Source organism: Nymphaea colorata, chromosome 1 (assembly GCF_008831285.2).
Source record: "Nymphaea colorata isolate Beijing-Zhang1983 chromosome 1, ASM883128v2, whole genome shotgun sequence".
Taxonomy (NCBI): domain Eukaryota; kingdom Viridiplantae; phylum Streptophyta; class Magnoliopsida; order Nymphaeales; family Nymphaeaceae; genus Nymphaea; species Nymphaea colorata.
The window spans coordinates 39,393,552-39,406,348 of record NC_045138.2 but is presented as its reverse complement, the minus strand read 5'-3'; the positions used below and the strand labels follow the sequence as shown (position 1 = coordinate 39,406,348).

General features: G+C 36.6%; 1 protein-coding gene across 2 annotated transcripts; it reads left to right on the top strand.

The window, feature by feature from the left end:
* Positions 1–2,087: 2,087 nt before the first annotated feature.
* Positions 2,088–12,029, top strand: LOC116246220 (protein SEH1). Of its 2 annotated transcripts, none has more exons than XM_031617978.2 (8): positions 2,088–2,310; positions 4,500–4,611; positions 5,635–5,735; positions 6,267–6,344; positions 10,290–10,445; positions 10,828–10,940; positions 11,020–11,146; positions 11,567–12,029. In XM_031617978.2, the coding sequence occupies exons 1-8, from the start codon at positions 2,146–2,148 to the stop codon at positions 11,693–11,695; spliced, it is 981 nt and encodes a 326-aa protein (XP_031473838.1). In that variant the 5' UTR covers positions 2,088–2,145; the 3' UTR covers positions 11,696–12,029. The 2 variants fall into 2 exon arrangements, with proteins under 2 accessions (XP_031473838.1, XP_049931602.1); XM_050075645.1 differs by lacking the exon at positions 2,088–2,310 and adding an exon at positions 2,332–4,411.
* The last annotated feature ends 768 nt before the right edge of the window (positions 12,030–12,797 follow it).

Genomic DNA, 12,797 nt, shown 5'->3' with positions numbered 1-12,797 from the left:
CAACATGACAATAAATTTCTCCACCACTTCAAAATCGATCGCCAACACGCTTATTAATTGCTACTTCCTTGCACGCATGCATGCACACGCCTTTAATGGCCGGCTTCGTTCCTGTCGTATTGCCATCATGCACACACACTCTCTCTCTCTTATTGAAGATGGAGAGAGGAGCTGCTGATTGTCTGACCTCGACCTTAACAAGTCCTGCTCGGTCAGGTGGAGTCACGTCTTCATCACTGTTCGAAATTCAAAGCTTCCCCGATTGATATTGTATCGGGTCGTCTCTTACTCTTAACAACTGTTATAACAGTGATCATCTGATCAGAACATCAAGCTTTCAGGCTATGGATAATATCTCGGAAACGAATTAAAGAACACTGCTTAGTAGTATCATCCAGAATCGGCCATTGGAACGAGTCGTTGGCAAACCAATTCGTTTATGTGGCTAATTCAAGAGTTTCACTTGTCGCTTTTTATTTAAAAATATCTGAAGAATTTCTAAGTTTTAAGTAGATTTTCCTGTTTTATCCTAAAAAATATTTTTTCATATATTTTTAGCTGATTCACCAAATTGGTAGCTCAGCAGTTCACTGATCTGTTTGAGGCGAATCAGTCGGAACATATGAAAAGATGTTCGTCGAGAACATGCATAAGGGTGTTCTCCATCGTTGTTGGTCTATCATTGTAAGAACGTTGTTGTTCTTGGAGTACGAGTCTTCTGCCCCATCAGAAAGAAAGAGTACCTGGTTTCCTATAGTGGGAGCATATCATGTGAGGTTTGTATTCTATTGCAAAGATAAAAAATGCATATCGCGCGTAACTCTTCACGGTGAAGTCTAGTTCTGGAAAGCAACCAAAGAGATGCAAACACCCGCCAAAGATCTTAAATCCAACTATTTCGCTACGTTAAGAGATCTAGCTTCTCTCAGCACCAACTAAGTTTAAAATTGTGCCCAGAACCAAATACTTTTTTTTTTTTTAATAAGTTTGGCTAGCTCAAAATCTGATCTTTTTTGCTAGATTTCACGGTTAGTTTAGACACAAATGTACAATATTCAAGAAAGTCACACGGCATACTAAGCCTGGATTTTTTCTTTTTTCCTTCACCGAACCAAACTAATCCATTTTCTTTACATGTGGGAGAACCTTTAAAAGATTAGACTGTCTTGTGAGATGTAAGCGTTAAGGAATTAGCTCCAACGTCCAGCCTTACCAGTGAAACGCCACTGGAAAGGACAGTATCCTCACACCCTTCACAATCTATCATGTTTTGTATTTATTGGGGACCAAAAAAAAAAACTTGTAAACTGTTGTCGCATATATCGTTCGGATATTTTTTTTCAGTGAAGTTGTACTTGTCAGTAAAATCTCGAAAAAAATCTTTATGATTTTTTGAGAATTAAAAGTCATAAAAACCATTAAAAACTTTTAAAAATCGTCAATGCTAAAAAGTAATACAATTCTCACTAAAAATCGTGAAAATATCACTTTGGTGAGGTTTGCAAAACTTCACGAGATTTTGCTATTTTTTTCGTAAATATCATGAGATTTTTTAAAATATCACGATGATGTAAACCTTTTACATTCTAGTTTTCACTTTTTTTCTAATTTTTTGTCTAGGGTTATGGAGACGTGTAAGCGGTCGGAGTACAGCTTTGGTCTTTGGTTTTCATTGGCTGCATCCAAATTTCTAACGTTTGAAGTATTCGAATCTGCAACTTTTATAGGAAGCTTTCCATGTAATTCGATGTTTTGATTTGAACTGAATTGGATAAGAAAATCCACATTCGACTAGGCATTGGATGCGGATATGATATATTTTCATGACATGTATCTGAGTTTTGGACATCCAAATCCAATAACATGCAAAAATTCCGACACCATTTCAGTTTTTTTAGTATTAGATCCGGATCCTATTTCGAGCCAAAATATTGATTTGCTATATCAGATCTGAACCAGATCCGTTGGACCATCCCTGACGATTGACGTACAGGCCAGATTTCCATGAACTGGATGGATCGAACATTTGTTCTTCCGAAACCGAACCAAACCCGTTCAGATGTCATTTAGGGGGCACATCTCGACAACGGGAAATGTTGTTGCCTCAAAATCGAGAGCGGGAAACGCGAGAGAGTGAGAGAGAGGATGGAGAGGGCGGTGGTGAGCATGGAGGACGGAGCCAACTGCAGCGGGTGGAGCTACAACGGCCAGAGAATGGCTTCTGCCTCCGTCGACGGTACCGTCTCCATCTACGATGCCGATGATCCCACCTCCACCTCCTCCTCCTTCACCTGCTCTTACAAATGGAGGGTACAATCTCCCTTTCCTTTATGTTCCCTCATTCTTTCTAGTTCATGTCCTTGATTTTGTTTTTGTTTATGCGGTTTGTGTTGTTTTACTTCTATGGCCCGTTAAGATTGGGGTACTCGCTGACTTAAATAGCGTACACGTTCTTGTTCATTCTTCAACTGAACACTCAATTTTTGTGGGCCGCTGATTCTTTAAGGAAAAATTATAAGTAAAAAAAGCGAACATATCGCGTGCGGTTACACTGGGGATCTAGTGTCTTTTTTCTCCTTGTTTAGCTGGGACAACAGGGAAATCAAGTATCTATCGTCTTGGGTCCTGGCACGGATTTGGGGACACTATATGATCCATTTTTTGGGCATTAGAATGTGATACTTCAGGGCACTGGGTTCCTCCGTAGGCAGTTCGCCTTGATCATAGCGGCTGCTGCGGCTACTTTGTTCATCTCTACCATTTAATTTTTGGCGTTTCTTGCTTCGGTTAAATGTTTTGTGTAGTAATGTAGTTCATCTTCATCCTAAATCGAGCAAATATTTCTGTTTATTGGATCGTCTTTTTGGAGGCACATCATTATGAAAATTGGGTTTCATCTGCCTAATACGACTTCTAGAATTTGTAGTTACGGACTCGTGAGGACTGCTATATTGTCAAAAGCGCTTGGCATGCTAGAACTTGCGGTGGACTGGGCGACTTAATCTGTCTAAAAAAACGTAAACGAATAAAATACGAATATATATATATCTACTTTTTAATTATAGCTAATCATGCAAGGTTTGGTGATTGGGGGTCTACGGAGACCCCATTTTATGAAATATCTGTGAGATATTAACAACAAGTTTCAGACATTCCTTGATGAGAAAGCTACGAGTATCAACTCATAACAGCAAAGTAATTAAAATGCACACTAACATTGAGGCAGCCGTAACATGATCATAAACATAATCAAAAGTAAAGAGCCAAGTTGGGCAGTTAAAGCTTGAAGGTGCATAAAGATAGCGTCGTTCACAATTTAGCATCACCAGTTTATAAGCTTAATCAAAAGTTTGAAAGAGCAAAGTTGCAGAGTTAAAGTTTGAAGGTTTCTAATCTTTTGGATACCAAAACTAGGTCTTAGTTCTAATATTTTAATTCCTATATAAAATGTAAGTGCAGTTATAAACTTATAATCATAGGCACATAAATACATACATATATTCATACATATTTCTAATTAAAATCGCATGCAACATGAAAAGGAATGAGAAAAGAAAATCTGCATAAAGGAAGAAGGAAAAAACTACTTCAGATCACAAAAGGGAAAGAAAAATGATCTGCCTCGGACAACAAAAAAAAAAGATGAAGAAAAAGAGGAAAACAGAAAATGTCTCAGGTTTTGAATGCTTGGTTGAGCCTAGGTGTGCTAGGCAATAGCCTAGGCATTTCCAAAAGGTGATTCACTCAGTAGCAGCCAACCTTGGCAACCAGCCAAGGGTAGGTGCCTTGAGGTTTGTGTGATTTTCCTGCTATAACCTATTAGATTTAGTGGGACTCACTGGGTTTAATAGTGAATAGTGTACATGTTCTCGTTCATTCTTCAATTGAACTCTTAAATTTAGGTCCTCAGTTGATTTGGGTAAGGGAAAATTATAATCTCTGAAAGGCAAAAAAGAATCATATATGATTTGATTGGCAGAGAAAGGAACTCAAAGATCCATTTTTTGAATCCTGGCACTGATTTTCATTTAATAACAGAGTTCTAGAGTACATATATTTGCAGCACCTAGCTTATATTTGTAAAAAGTATGTTTTTTCTTTTTATTAACTGGGGATTTTCTTTCTTTCGGACCAACGGCAAAATGGGGAAAACACATTTTGGTTGAGAGTATTTGCCACTCACTTGGAGTTGCAAAATCCCAAGGCTACTACTCCCAGCGACAGGGACTATGCATGTTTTGGCTTGCTCTGATAACTGACACCTATGGAGCTCACACCTCGACTGCCCATTGAAACAGTTGAGGCCTGCTGCACTTCACTGACATAAAAGCATGTTTTTCAAAAGATGAGGCTTGATAAACATGCAATGGATCAGAAATGTTGTGACAAAGTGAAGTACATGCTCAAGCAAGTACACACCCTTTAAAAGATAACTTGTTCTCCTTACTTGAATTCTTATTATGCAAGTTTTTTCCATTTTAAATGGTCTCTTATTACAGGCTCACGAGCATGCTATTGCAAAAGTTGTCTGGGTCCCTCCAGAGTTTGGTGATGCAATTGTTTGTGTTTGTATTGACGGGAGTTTCTCACTGTGGGAAGAAACTGATGAAGGTACGTAGTCTGCTCTTGCTCTCAGGACAAATTTTCATTCTGTTTCATGGTTTTGTTCTAGAATGATGCTTTGTTTATTTGTTAACCTAAATGTTTTCTTGAAATAATTTGATCTTGTGTATAAACTTAAGGCCCTATTTGGATAGCAGGTCCAAAACATGATTGCATTCAATCCAACATTTGGCCAGATTTGCACAAAACCTGGAAATTGCTGTGTTTAGGTGCCATGAAACTCTTTACTGGGGCTTTGGTTTGAAAGACAGAAAAACTACAATTTCTTTGTTTGATTTCCCAGTCATTCACTGGCTATACTCTACAGAATGGGCTGGCTATGGTTATAGTGTTTGGCAATCATGGTTGACTAATTTCCTAGCAGCTTGGTGGTTGGAGAATTCATTTTTGGTGAAGAAAACCACTGTTTCTTTTTTTTTTCTTTGACATTTTCGCAGATATTTCTTGCCGTGGTTGTCTGGAAAATGCTGGTCTTGCCAGTCTGACCATTTCCAACCAGCCACTGGCTGGTAAAACTCAGAAAATTGTTTCATCCTCACCAGAAAGTGGTAAGGGTGAACATTATCTGTGAGAGGAAAGGATTATTGAGATCCGTTCCACAAAAAAGCAAAACCATGTCTGTCTTCCAGGCAGGATTTTTTTTAAAAAATTTTCAAGCCTTGTATAACCTAGTTATCTGTCTTCCAGGCAGGATTTTTTTTTTATTTGTCAAAAAGCCTTGTATAAAAGTCAACAGGCCCTGCTTTTGGGAGTCATCTAAATGTCTTCTAAGTGTATGCCCAATATATCAACAAAACGTTAAAAAAAGATTAATGCCTGCTCTTGATGGCATTGTTGAAATGGTGAATGAGGGTTGAACAAGTATCTGAAGGTATCACGGAGAACACATGTTCATTGGGTCAGGTCCACTTTCATTTGTTTCTCAAAAACTACTTTTAGGTTGTAAAGATTCTATTCTATTTCTATGAGACATAGGCTGATTTCTGTACATCTTTGTATGCATGTACCCAGGGAAAACAAATCTGACATGGAAGCTGTGTAAACTGTTTGAGATCAAAGAAATTCGAGTGCTTGATCTTAATTTTGGGAACTGTGGGAAAAATTTGAAGTTGGTAAGTTGAGTTTTTGTCTTTCAGTTTTAATTCCTATGCATGTGTAAGGCACTAACCTGGTTAGACAATTTGAGCTCCTTAGAATTTCAGGCACATATTCTTTTTATTCTTGATTTTTTTCCTAGTGCAAAAATTTTATATGAGTGGATTAATTTATATAAATTCTTCTAGAGGTATTTCCTGCATTTGTTGCCCTCGTTGGGTCAAACCCAATGTTTGTTTTCACATACATATTCATTTCTGTAAAGTTTTGCTCCCTTTTGTAGTGAGCTTAATCTTCTAATGGTTGATATATCTTCCTCTTTTTTTATGTAAATGCTAAAAAATTTTTCCCTGTATCAGACATTAGTATATCTTCTAATATGTGCATATATAGTGATAACCTTATGCTGGTTACTGGGCACTTGTTACCTCAAGTAAGTGAATCACCTTATGTAATTCTTGGAGTCTATCTTTGTGGTCTGCAAATGTTTTGTTTTTTCATATTGGTTAAGAAAAATTAATAATCACACTGGCTTGTAATGTTTTCAGGCAGCTGCTTGTGCTGATGGGCATATCAGAGTTTATGAGTTGCTGGACCCACTTGAACTAAAGGAATGGCAGCTTCAGGTATGATTCTTAATGCAAGGTTCTCTATTCTGAGTTGTCCTCTCCACACTGTAGTTGTACTTGGTTGTGTTGTTGCATCTTTAACTAAAGGAATGGCAGCTTCAGGTATGATTCTTAATGCAAGGTTCTCTATTCTGAGTTGTCCTCTCCACACTGTAGTTGTACTTGGTTGTGTTGTTGCATCTTTATTGCTAATTAACCTTGGTTGTCAAAATTGAAAGTCAGTTGATTAAAACAATATTAGTGTGGGACTGTGGGTATATGGAATCACATAGACAACACTTAAAGTGAAAAGGTAACACCTGACACAAAATATTACTATCAATCTTGTCAACCATGTAGTTCACTGATTGCACATAACAATATACGAGAGAGAAATCTTCAAAGGACTTAAAAGGAGGTTGGCTAAGTGATAGATTGTCATGGTTCTTGCACTGGAACCAAAGCTGCTAGGAGGCAATGTAGGATCCACCAAATCATGTGCACGAGCCCAGTGTGGAAGTAGATCGGGTCATGACAGTTGATATCAAAGCCTGTGCAACACTCAGACCTATGGTTCCACATTCACAGGCTTGTGTGCCTTAAGGAGGTAGATTATATCATCCTAAAAGTATAGTCTCATATTGAAGATTGTGAGATATTTTCAAAAGGCTTAAAAAGGGGTTGGTTGAGTGATAGATTGTTCTGGTTTCTAACTTTTTTAGAACTAGAAGCCTAGAACCATAGCTGCAAAGAATGAGATTTTTTTCTAAAAATGCATTAAAAATGTTAAAAAACATGCCAGCTGAAAAAATGTAAAAAAACACGTTCTTTCAAAAGAAATGCCAACAAAGAAAAAAATAAATAAAAAAGCACTTTTTGTCATTTTTTTCATGTTCTTTTATCTTTTCTTTTTGCATTTTCACATTTGTCCCATTTTATCTGTCACATGAGTAGAGGGTGCGAGTGTCACTGCTAGTGCAGCATATCCCAAAAAATTTGGGTGCGAGGGTGCGGCGAGGGTGTATACTGTATATATATAGTATATTTATTATATATATATAAATGTAGCTTAATCTGTCCTAAAGAAAAAGAGGGACAAAGAGAAGGAAAAAAAGAATAGAAAATATTTTGAACATGCATAAAAAAGGATGCAGTTGGGGTGTGTGTCGGAGCCGCACCCGTATTAGCACTAGCGTCGTATCAACACGAGTGCGGCCCCTTTTTTGAAGAGTCTGTGTGATGTAGCATTTTATTTTAAGGATTTTTGGCTACCGCTCTCTTGCTTGCCAAAAGATCAATTGTTTTAAAATTTGCAAAAAATCTCTCGATTTTTTCTCATAAAAAACAACTATGTTGTTTTATACCTGCGAAAAACCTTGTTGTTTAAAACCCAAAGACGATATTTGTGGGTATGGCTGAAATCAAAGCTACTAGGGGGTGGGTTGGGATCTGTCGGACGAGGAACTCAAAACGGGTGTGGGAGTGTGTCGGGTCATGACCACATACACACCCACACAAACACATTTATATAGGCACACACATAGAGAATATGCATAATAAATTACATAATTGTATACACCTATATATTATATATTTTGTATATACACATAAATGAATTATAGAATCAGAGAGACCTTCACATTTTAGAGAGAGAGGATGGGAGAGTACCTGCAAGGCTGATTTTTCATATGCTTTGCTGTCTTTATCTGTTTGTGTTGGGAACTTGGGGGCAGAGAGAGAGAGAGAGAGAGAGAGAGTACCGGTTTGGACCAATGCCACAAATATCTTGATATTTTCGAAAATATTATGATATTAACATAAAAAATAAGAAAACAAAAAAAGGGAAAAAATTGTGATATTTTGGGAAAAGGAAATATATTTATCGCATTTTTTCTCTTTTTTTGCGATTTTTCCCTGTTTTTTCATTTTTCTATTTTTCAGCATTGATATTATCATGGATTCAAATATAAACTTACACTAAATAAATTATTTTCATCATTTTTATTATCATTAAAACATTCATTTTATCTTTTTTATATAGTTTTTATTTATGTTTTCCTATTAGTTTCTCATTTATTTCATTTATGCCTTTTTTATTTTTTAAATTTTACTAGTTTTTCCCAAGATTTTTGCAAAAAAAAAATTGACGTTAAAAACCACAAAAGATCTCAATGTTAAAAAGCAGGAACAATATTCATGACAGTGGTTTGGACAGTGGACAAGGTGTGTGTCGGAACACCTGTACAGGGCATTCTCAAAAAGCCTGAGTAAGCCATGTCTCATACTACCACCTATGTATAGCCATGTCGAGCAGGTTTGGTGTCTTTCCAATAGTCACAAAAAACGTGTTATTTTTGAAAAAAACGCAAAAAAAATGCAAAAAAATGAAATGCCGTTAGAACTTCAAAAAAACACATTTTTTTTTAAAAACGTTAAAAATGAAAAAACGCATTTTTTCATGTTTTTTTACTCTTTTTTTTCATTTTTTTAATGCCAAACAGTTTTTTTTTTTTGTTGCAAATCTACTTATCTTTTGATGTTTGTGTTGTTATTTTCTCACTTATTTTATTTCCCCCTATTTTTAGTTTTTTTTAATTTAAAAAAATACATTTTTCCGATTTTTTTCAAGGCCGCCATATTATACTCGAGAAAAATCTCGTTGTTTAAAACTCCGAGATGTTATTTGTGACTATGGTCTTTCCATAAGTATCTATGTGACAGAGGAAAGAGAACTAAAAAACAAAGTCTGAAGGGAGATTGAAGGAAAGCTACTAAGGAAATGACTTAGTAGAATTTTACATTGATGGTTCAAAATAACTTTTCTTAAAAGCCCACTGTGGGCCTGGTCAGCTAAGTCACATGGGTAGAGGTACAGAGATTCGGGTATGGATACGACAACTTTAGAAGATGTGGGTACAAGGGTACGGCAGGATATATATATATATATATATGTATAAATGTAAAATAACACAAAAAGATCAGAATGAAAGGAACATTTAAATAAACAAGTGATTTAAAATAAAAACATTACATGTTCATGAACAATAACTTTAAAAAATAGAATGAAAACTGAGTTGAAAAAAATTAAATTACGTAAAATTATACAGTTTGGATGAGTTTTGAACCTATAAAGTACCCAAGTGTGTCCAAGTACCCACTTTGGGTACAAGACCATGGGTACAGCGACATGGGTACGTGGACGTTATTGAAGTACCCATGTGACTTAGTCACCAGTTGATGGCTACAAACTAGTCTCCATTGTGGGCCCAACTGACTAATACCTAAGCATTAGTTGGTTGGCTAGCATCTAGGAGGCCGACTAGGCAACTAGATGGACTGACTATTCCCTAGGTTGACAATAGAGCTGTTAACAATGGTGACCGTGTGTTAAATTTTTTGAGATTTATCATAAGACATTCTTTCCTCAGGAAGTTTGTTGCCGTTTAAAATTTTAACACACTGGGAAATCGGAAAAAAAATGCACTGGTGACACAAAAAATGGGTAACTTCTGCTTTTCTATTGTATTAGCAGTTGGGAGTGGAAACTTCATTTCTACAAATTCTAGTCACCAATTTTTAACAGTCTTTTGTGGTTGTGACTTATTGGCAAGAAAGTTCCAAAGAACAACATTAGGAAAAATATGAAGATATTTTGACATAATCACCCGAAAACTGAAACTGTTGCATGTAACTGTAAGTCAATGATGTAGTTGCTATTTAAATTGTTTTTGGTGGCTTCCTTCTATCAAGCACTCTTTTGTATTCATAAACCTTCTGTTGGTATGCTAAAGGATGGTTTCTCTTTGCTCCCTCAGAATTATCCAGTGCTTATGTCTACAAGAATCTTGATAAATTTTCTTGTGGGCAATGAATGGCATGTTTGGTAGTTTCTCTTGTAGATACTTTATTACATATTTAAAATTGTTATGAATAATTGATATAAGGAATGTGTGGTCCTTGCAGGCAGAATTTCAGAATGTATCAGACACAGTTGCTAGATTTGTTAAACCCTTATGCTTGTCTGCTTCTATTGCTTGGAGTCCACAAAGGGCTGAATCACAACGTTCAATGTTCATCCTTGGTTTTAACTCAGATACATCACAGCTAAATTCCTCGAAGGTATTCAGAAGTTATACTGACATCCTGTTCTTTCTGTAACCACTGAATCGACGGTTATTGTGATATGGAAATTTTAGACCTATGGCTGTTATCCACAACTATTCATTTCTCTTCACGTGCTCAAGAGTCAAGACAATACTGAAAATCAGTTGGCAAAGCCCCAAAAGTTTTGGCTTTTACAAGTGAATTCTGAGAAGCAGAACGTTGAAGCTTATTTATTTGTTCACTTTGTCCACTTAATTCTAATAGTAGAAATGCTGAACTGATTGTGAGAAGAAAACTTTACTGCAGATAACGATGTGAGGATGTAAGTTATTGCATAAGAATTCTGGTTATTACCAACTTGGTTTGACGTGATTCAAAATAATTTACTGTTCTACAGGTGTGGGAATTTGATGAGGCTCATCAAAGATGGAAACATGTTGCTGAGTTGTCTTTACCTGGCGACCAGGGGGATCCAGTGTATGCTGTTGCTTGGGCTCCAAATATTGGCAGGCAAGGAAATTGCGGCTACCCATATAAAAGTATTTAAAAAAAATCTCATGAGAAATTACAACCTTGTTTGTTCTTGTAGGCCTTATGAGGTAGTAGCTGTTGCAACATGCAAAGGAATTGCAATATGGCACCTGGGACTCAAACCTGATACTGATGGAAGGATATCATCTGAGAAAGTTGCATTGCTTTCTGGTCACGATGGGGAGGTATATATAAGCTAAACTGCTGAGACTTTGTTACCTTAAGGTCCGTCTGCCTGATATTGGCGTTTAGATGCAAACATCCTTGATTCCAGTAGACCCAGAAAGGGTTGGTCTAGTGAGGTATGCCGTGGCTATTAGAACAAAGATGACGTTTCAATTCTCATGGGCACCTTTCCTTATGCAATGCAAAGCTGGGCATACCTGCTGGGAGTTGGGGAGGGGCGTTTTACTACTATGATGGTTGAAGTCTGGATTTTCTGCTTCCACTATAAATGAAAAAGATGCCATGTTAGTCAAGCTCTCATGCCAAAGTAGCACGACACCTTTCAGAGAAAGCATCCGTTTGCTTTATTGTTTTTTCATTTTTATCTTTTCTTTGATTCATGCATATGCTAATTTATTTGCTTTTTACTTTCTCTTCAGGTATGGCAATTGGAATGGGATATGAGCGGTATGACATTAGCTACTTCTGGAAGTGATGGTATGGTTAGGCTGTGGCAGTCAAATTTGAATGGTGTCTGGCATGAACAAGCCACCCTGGATGGTATATGAGGAAACAAAAATGAAGTTACATATGACATTATGCCTGGTTCGGAGATAATAGGTTTCCTTTGAGGACATGAAGCTGTTTTTTTAATCACTTGTGCTATCTACCTTCAACCATGCATGGTGATATGCCTTCCAACTTGATCAAGTTCAAGTACATGTGTGAGAGCAGATTGGTGGTTTCCAGAGTTTCTCAAATGCTGGATGACATCGGTTTTATCAAATGTATGCTTTCTTCAGAGGTGGTAACCTGTAAAAAAATTAATGTATTCATGGATTTATATTTTGACTATCTGTTACCTATGAAAAGGTTTAGTATACGCGGATTCAATTTTGATTATCTGTAGTCTATGAGAAAATCAAAATACCGACGGATTTACATTTTGTTGAAACGTGGTTTGTAAAATGTCTTGCCTTTACTGCATGCCTCAGAACATAATCTTTTGACCGTGATGTGATGAAATAAAAAGTACTTCCTCAGTATTATTTGCAATATTTTGAAATTTATTTTTGTGCTATGGTTTATGAAATGGGATGTCTGATGACGGTCCAGCCAAGTCGTTACTTGCAGTTGATTATAAGAAAAACCTGTAGTCTCTGTCAAGCATGAGTGAATGGGTACATCCTACACTTGAAAGTTGAAACTCTTCTCTAAAATTAATGCCAATAAAAACCAACCGAAAGCAAGTTCTTCCTTGCCGACAGCATTCATCGGAAAGGAAGACGTATTCCTACTTTTTGGGATATTTTGCATATGAATGTCGCAAGACATGGTGTCGGCGCCTTATCGGTGACTCTTGCCTTCTTTTGATTCCATGAATTCAAAAATTAGTTTAAAATATTCTAAATTGTATTAAACTAAACATTTTGGAAAAATGACAGCCAGTATTTGCCTTATGCCCGCTTTGATACATGTAGGCCCTATACGCTTGGATGCGATTAGAGATTGATAACATGGTTGCATATGACAATCTTTAGATTACATTTTAAGTGATGAGTTTTGGAAAGTTAGAAACTGAAATTAAGAGTCGGCGATTAATTTTCTGATTGGAATGAGCTCGAATGAGTTAATCTCTCTCTGAAATAGATCACTGATTAGCAATTAATG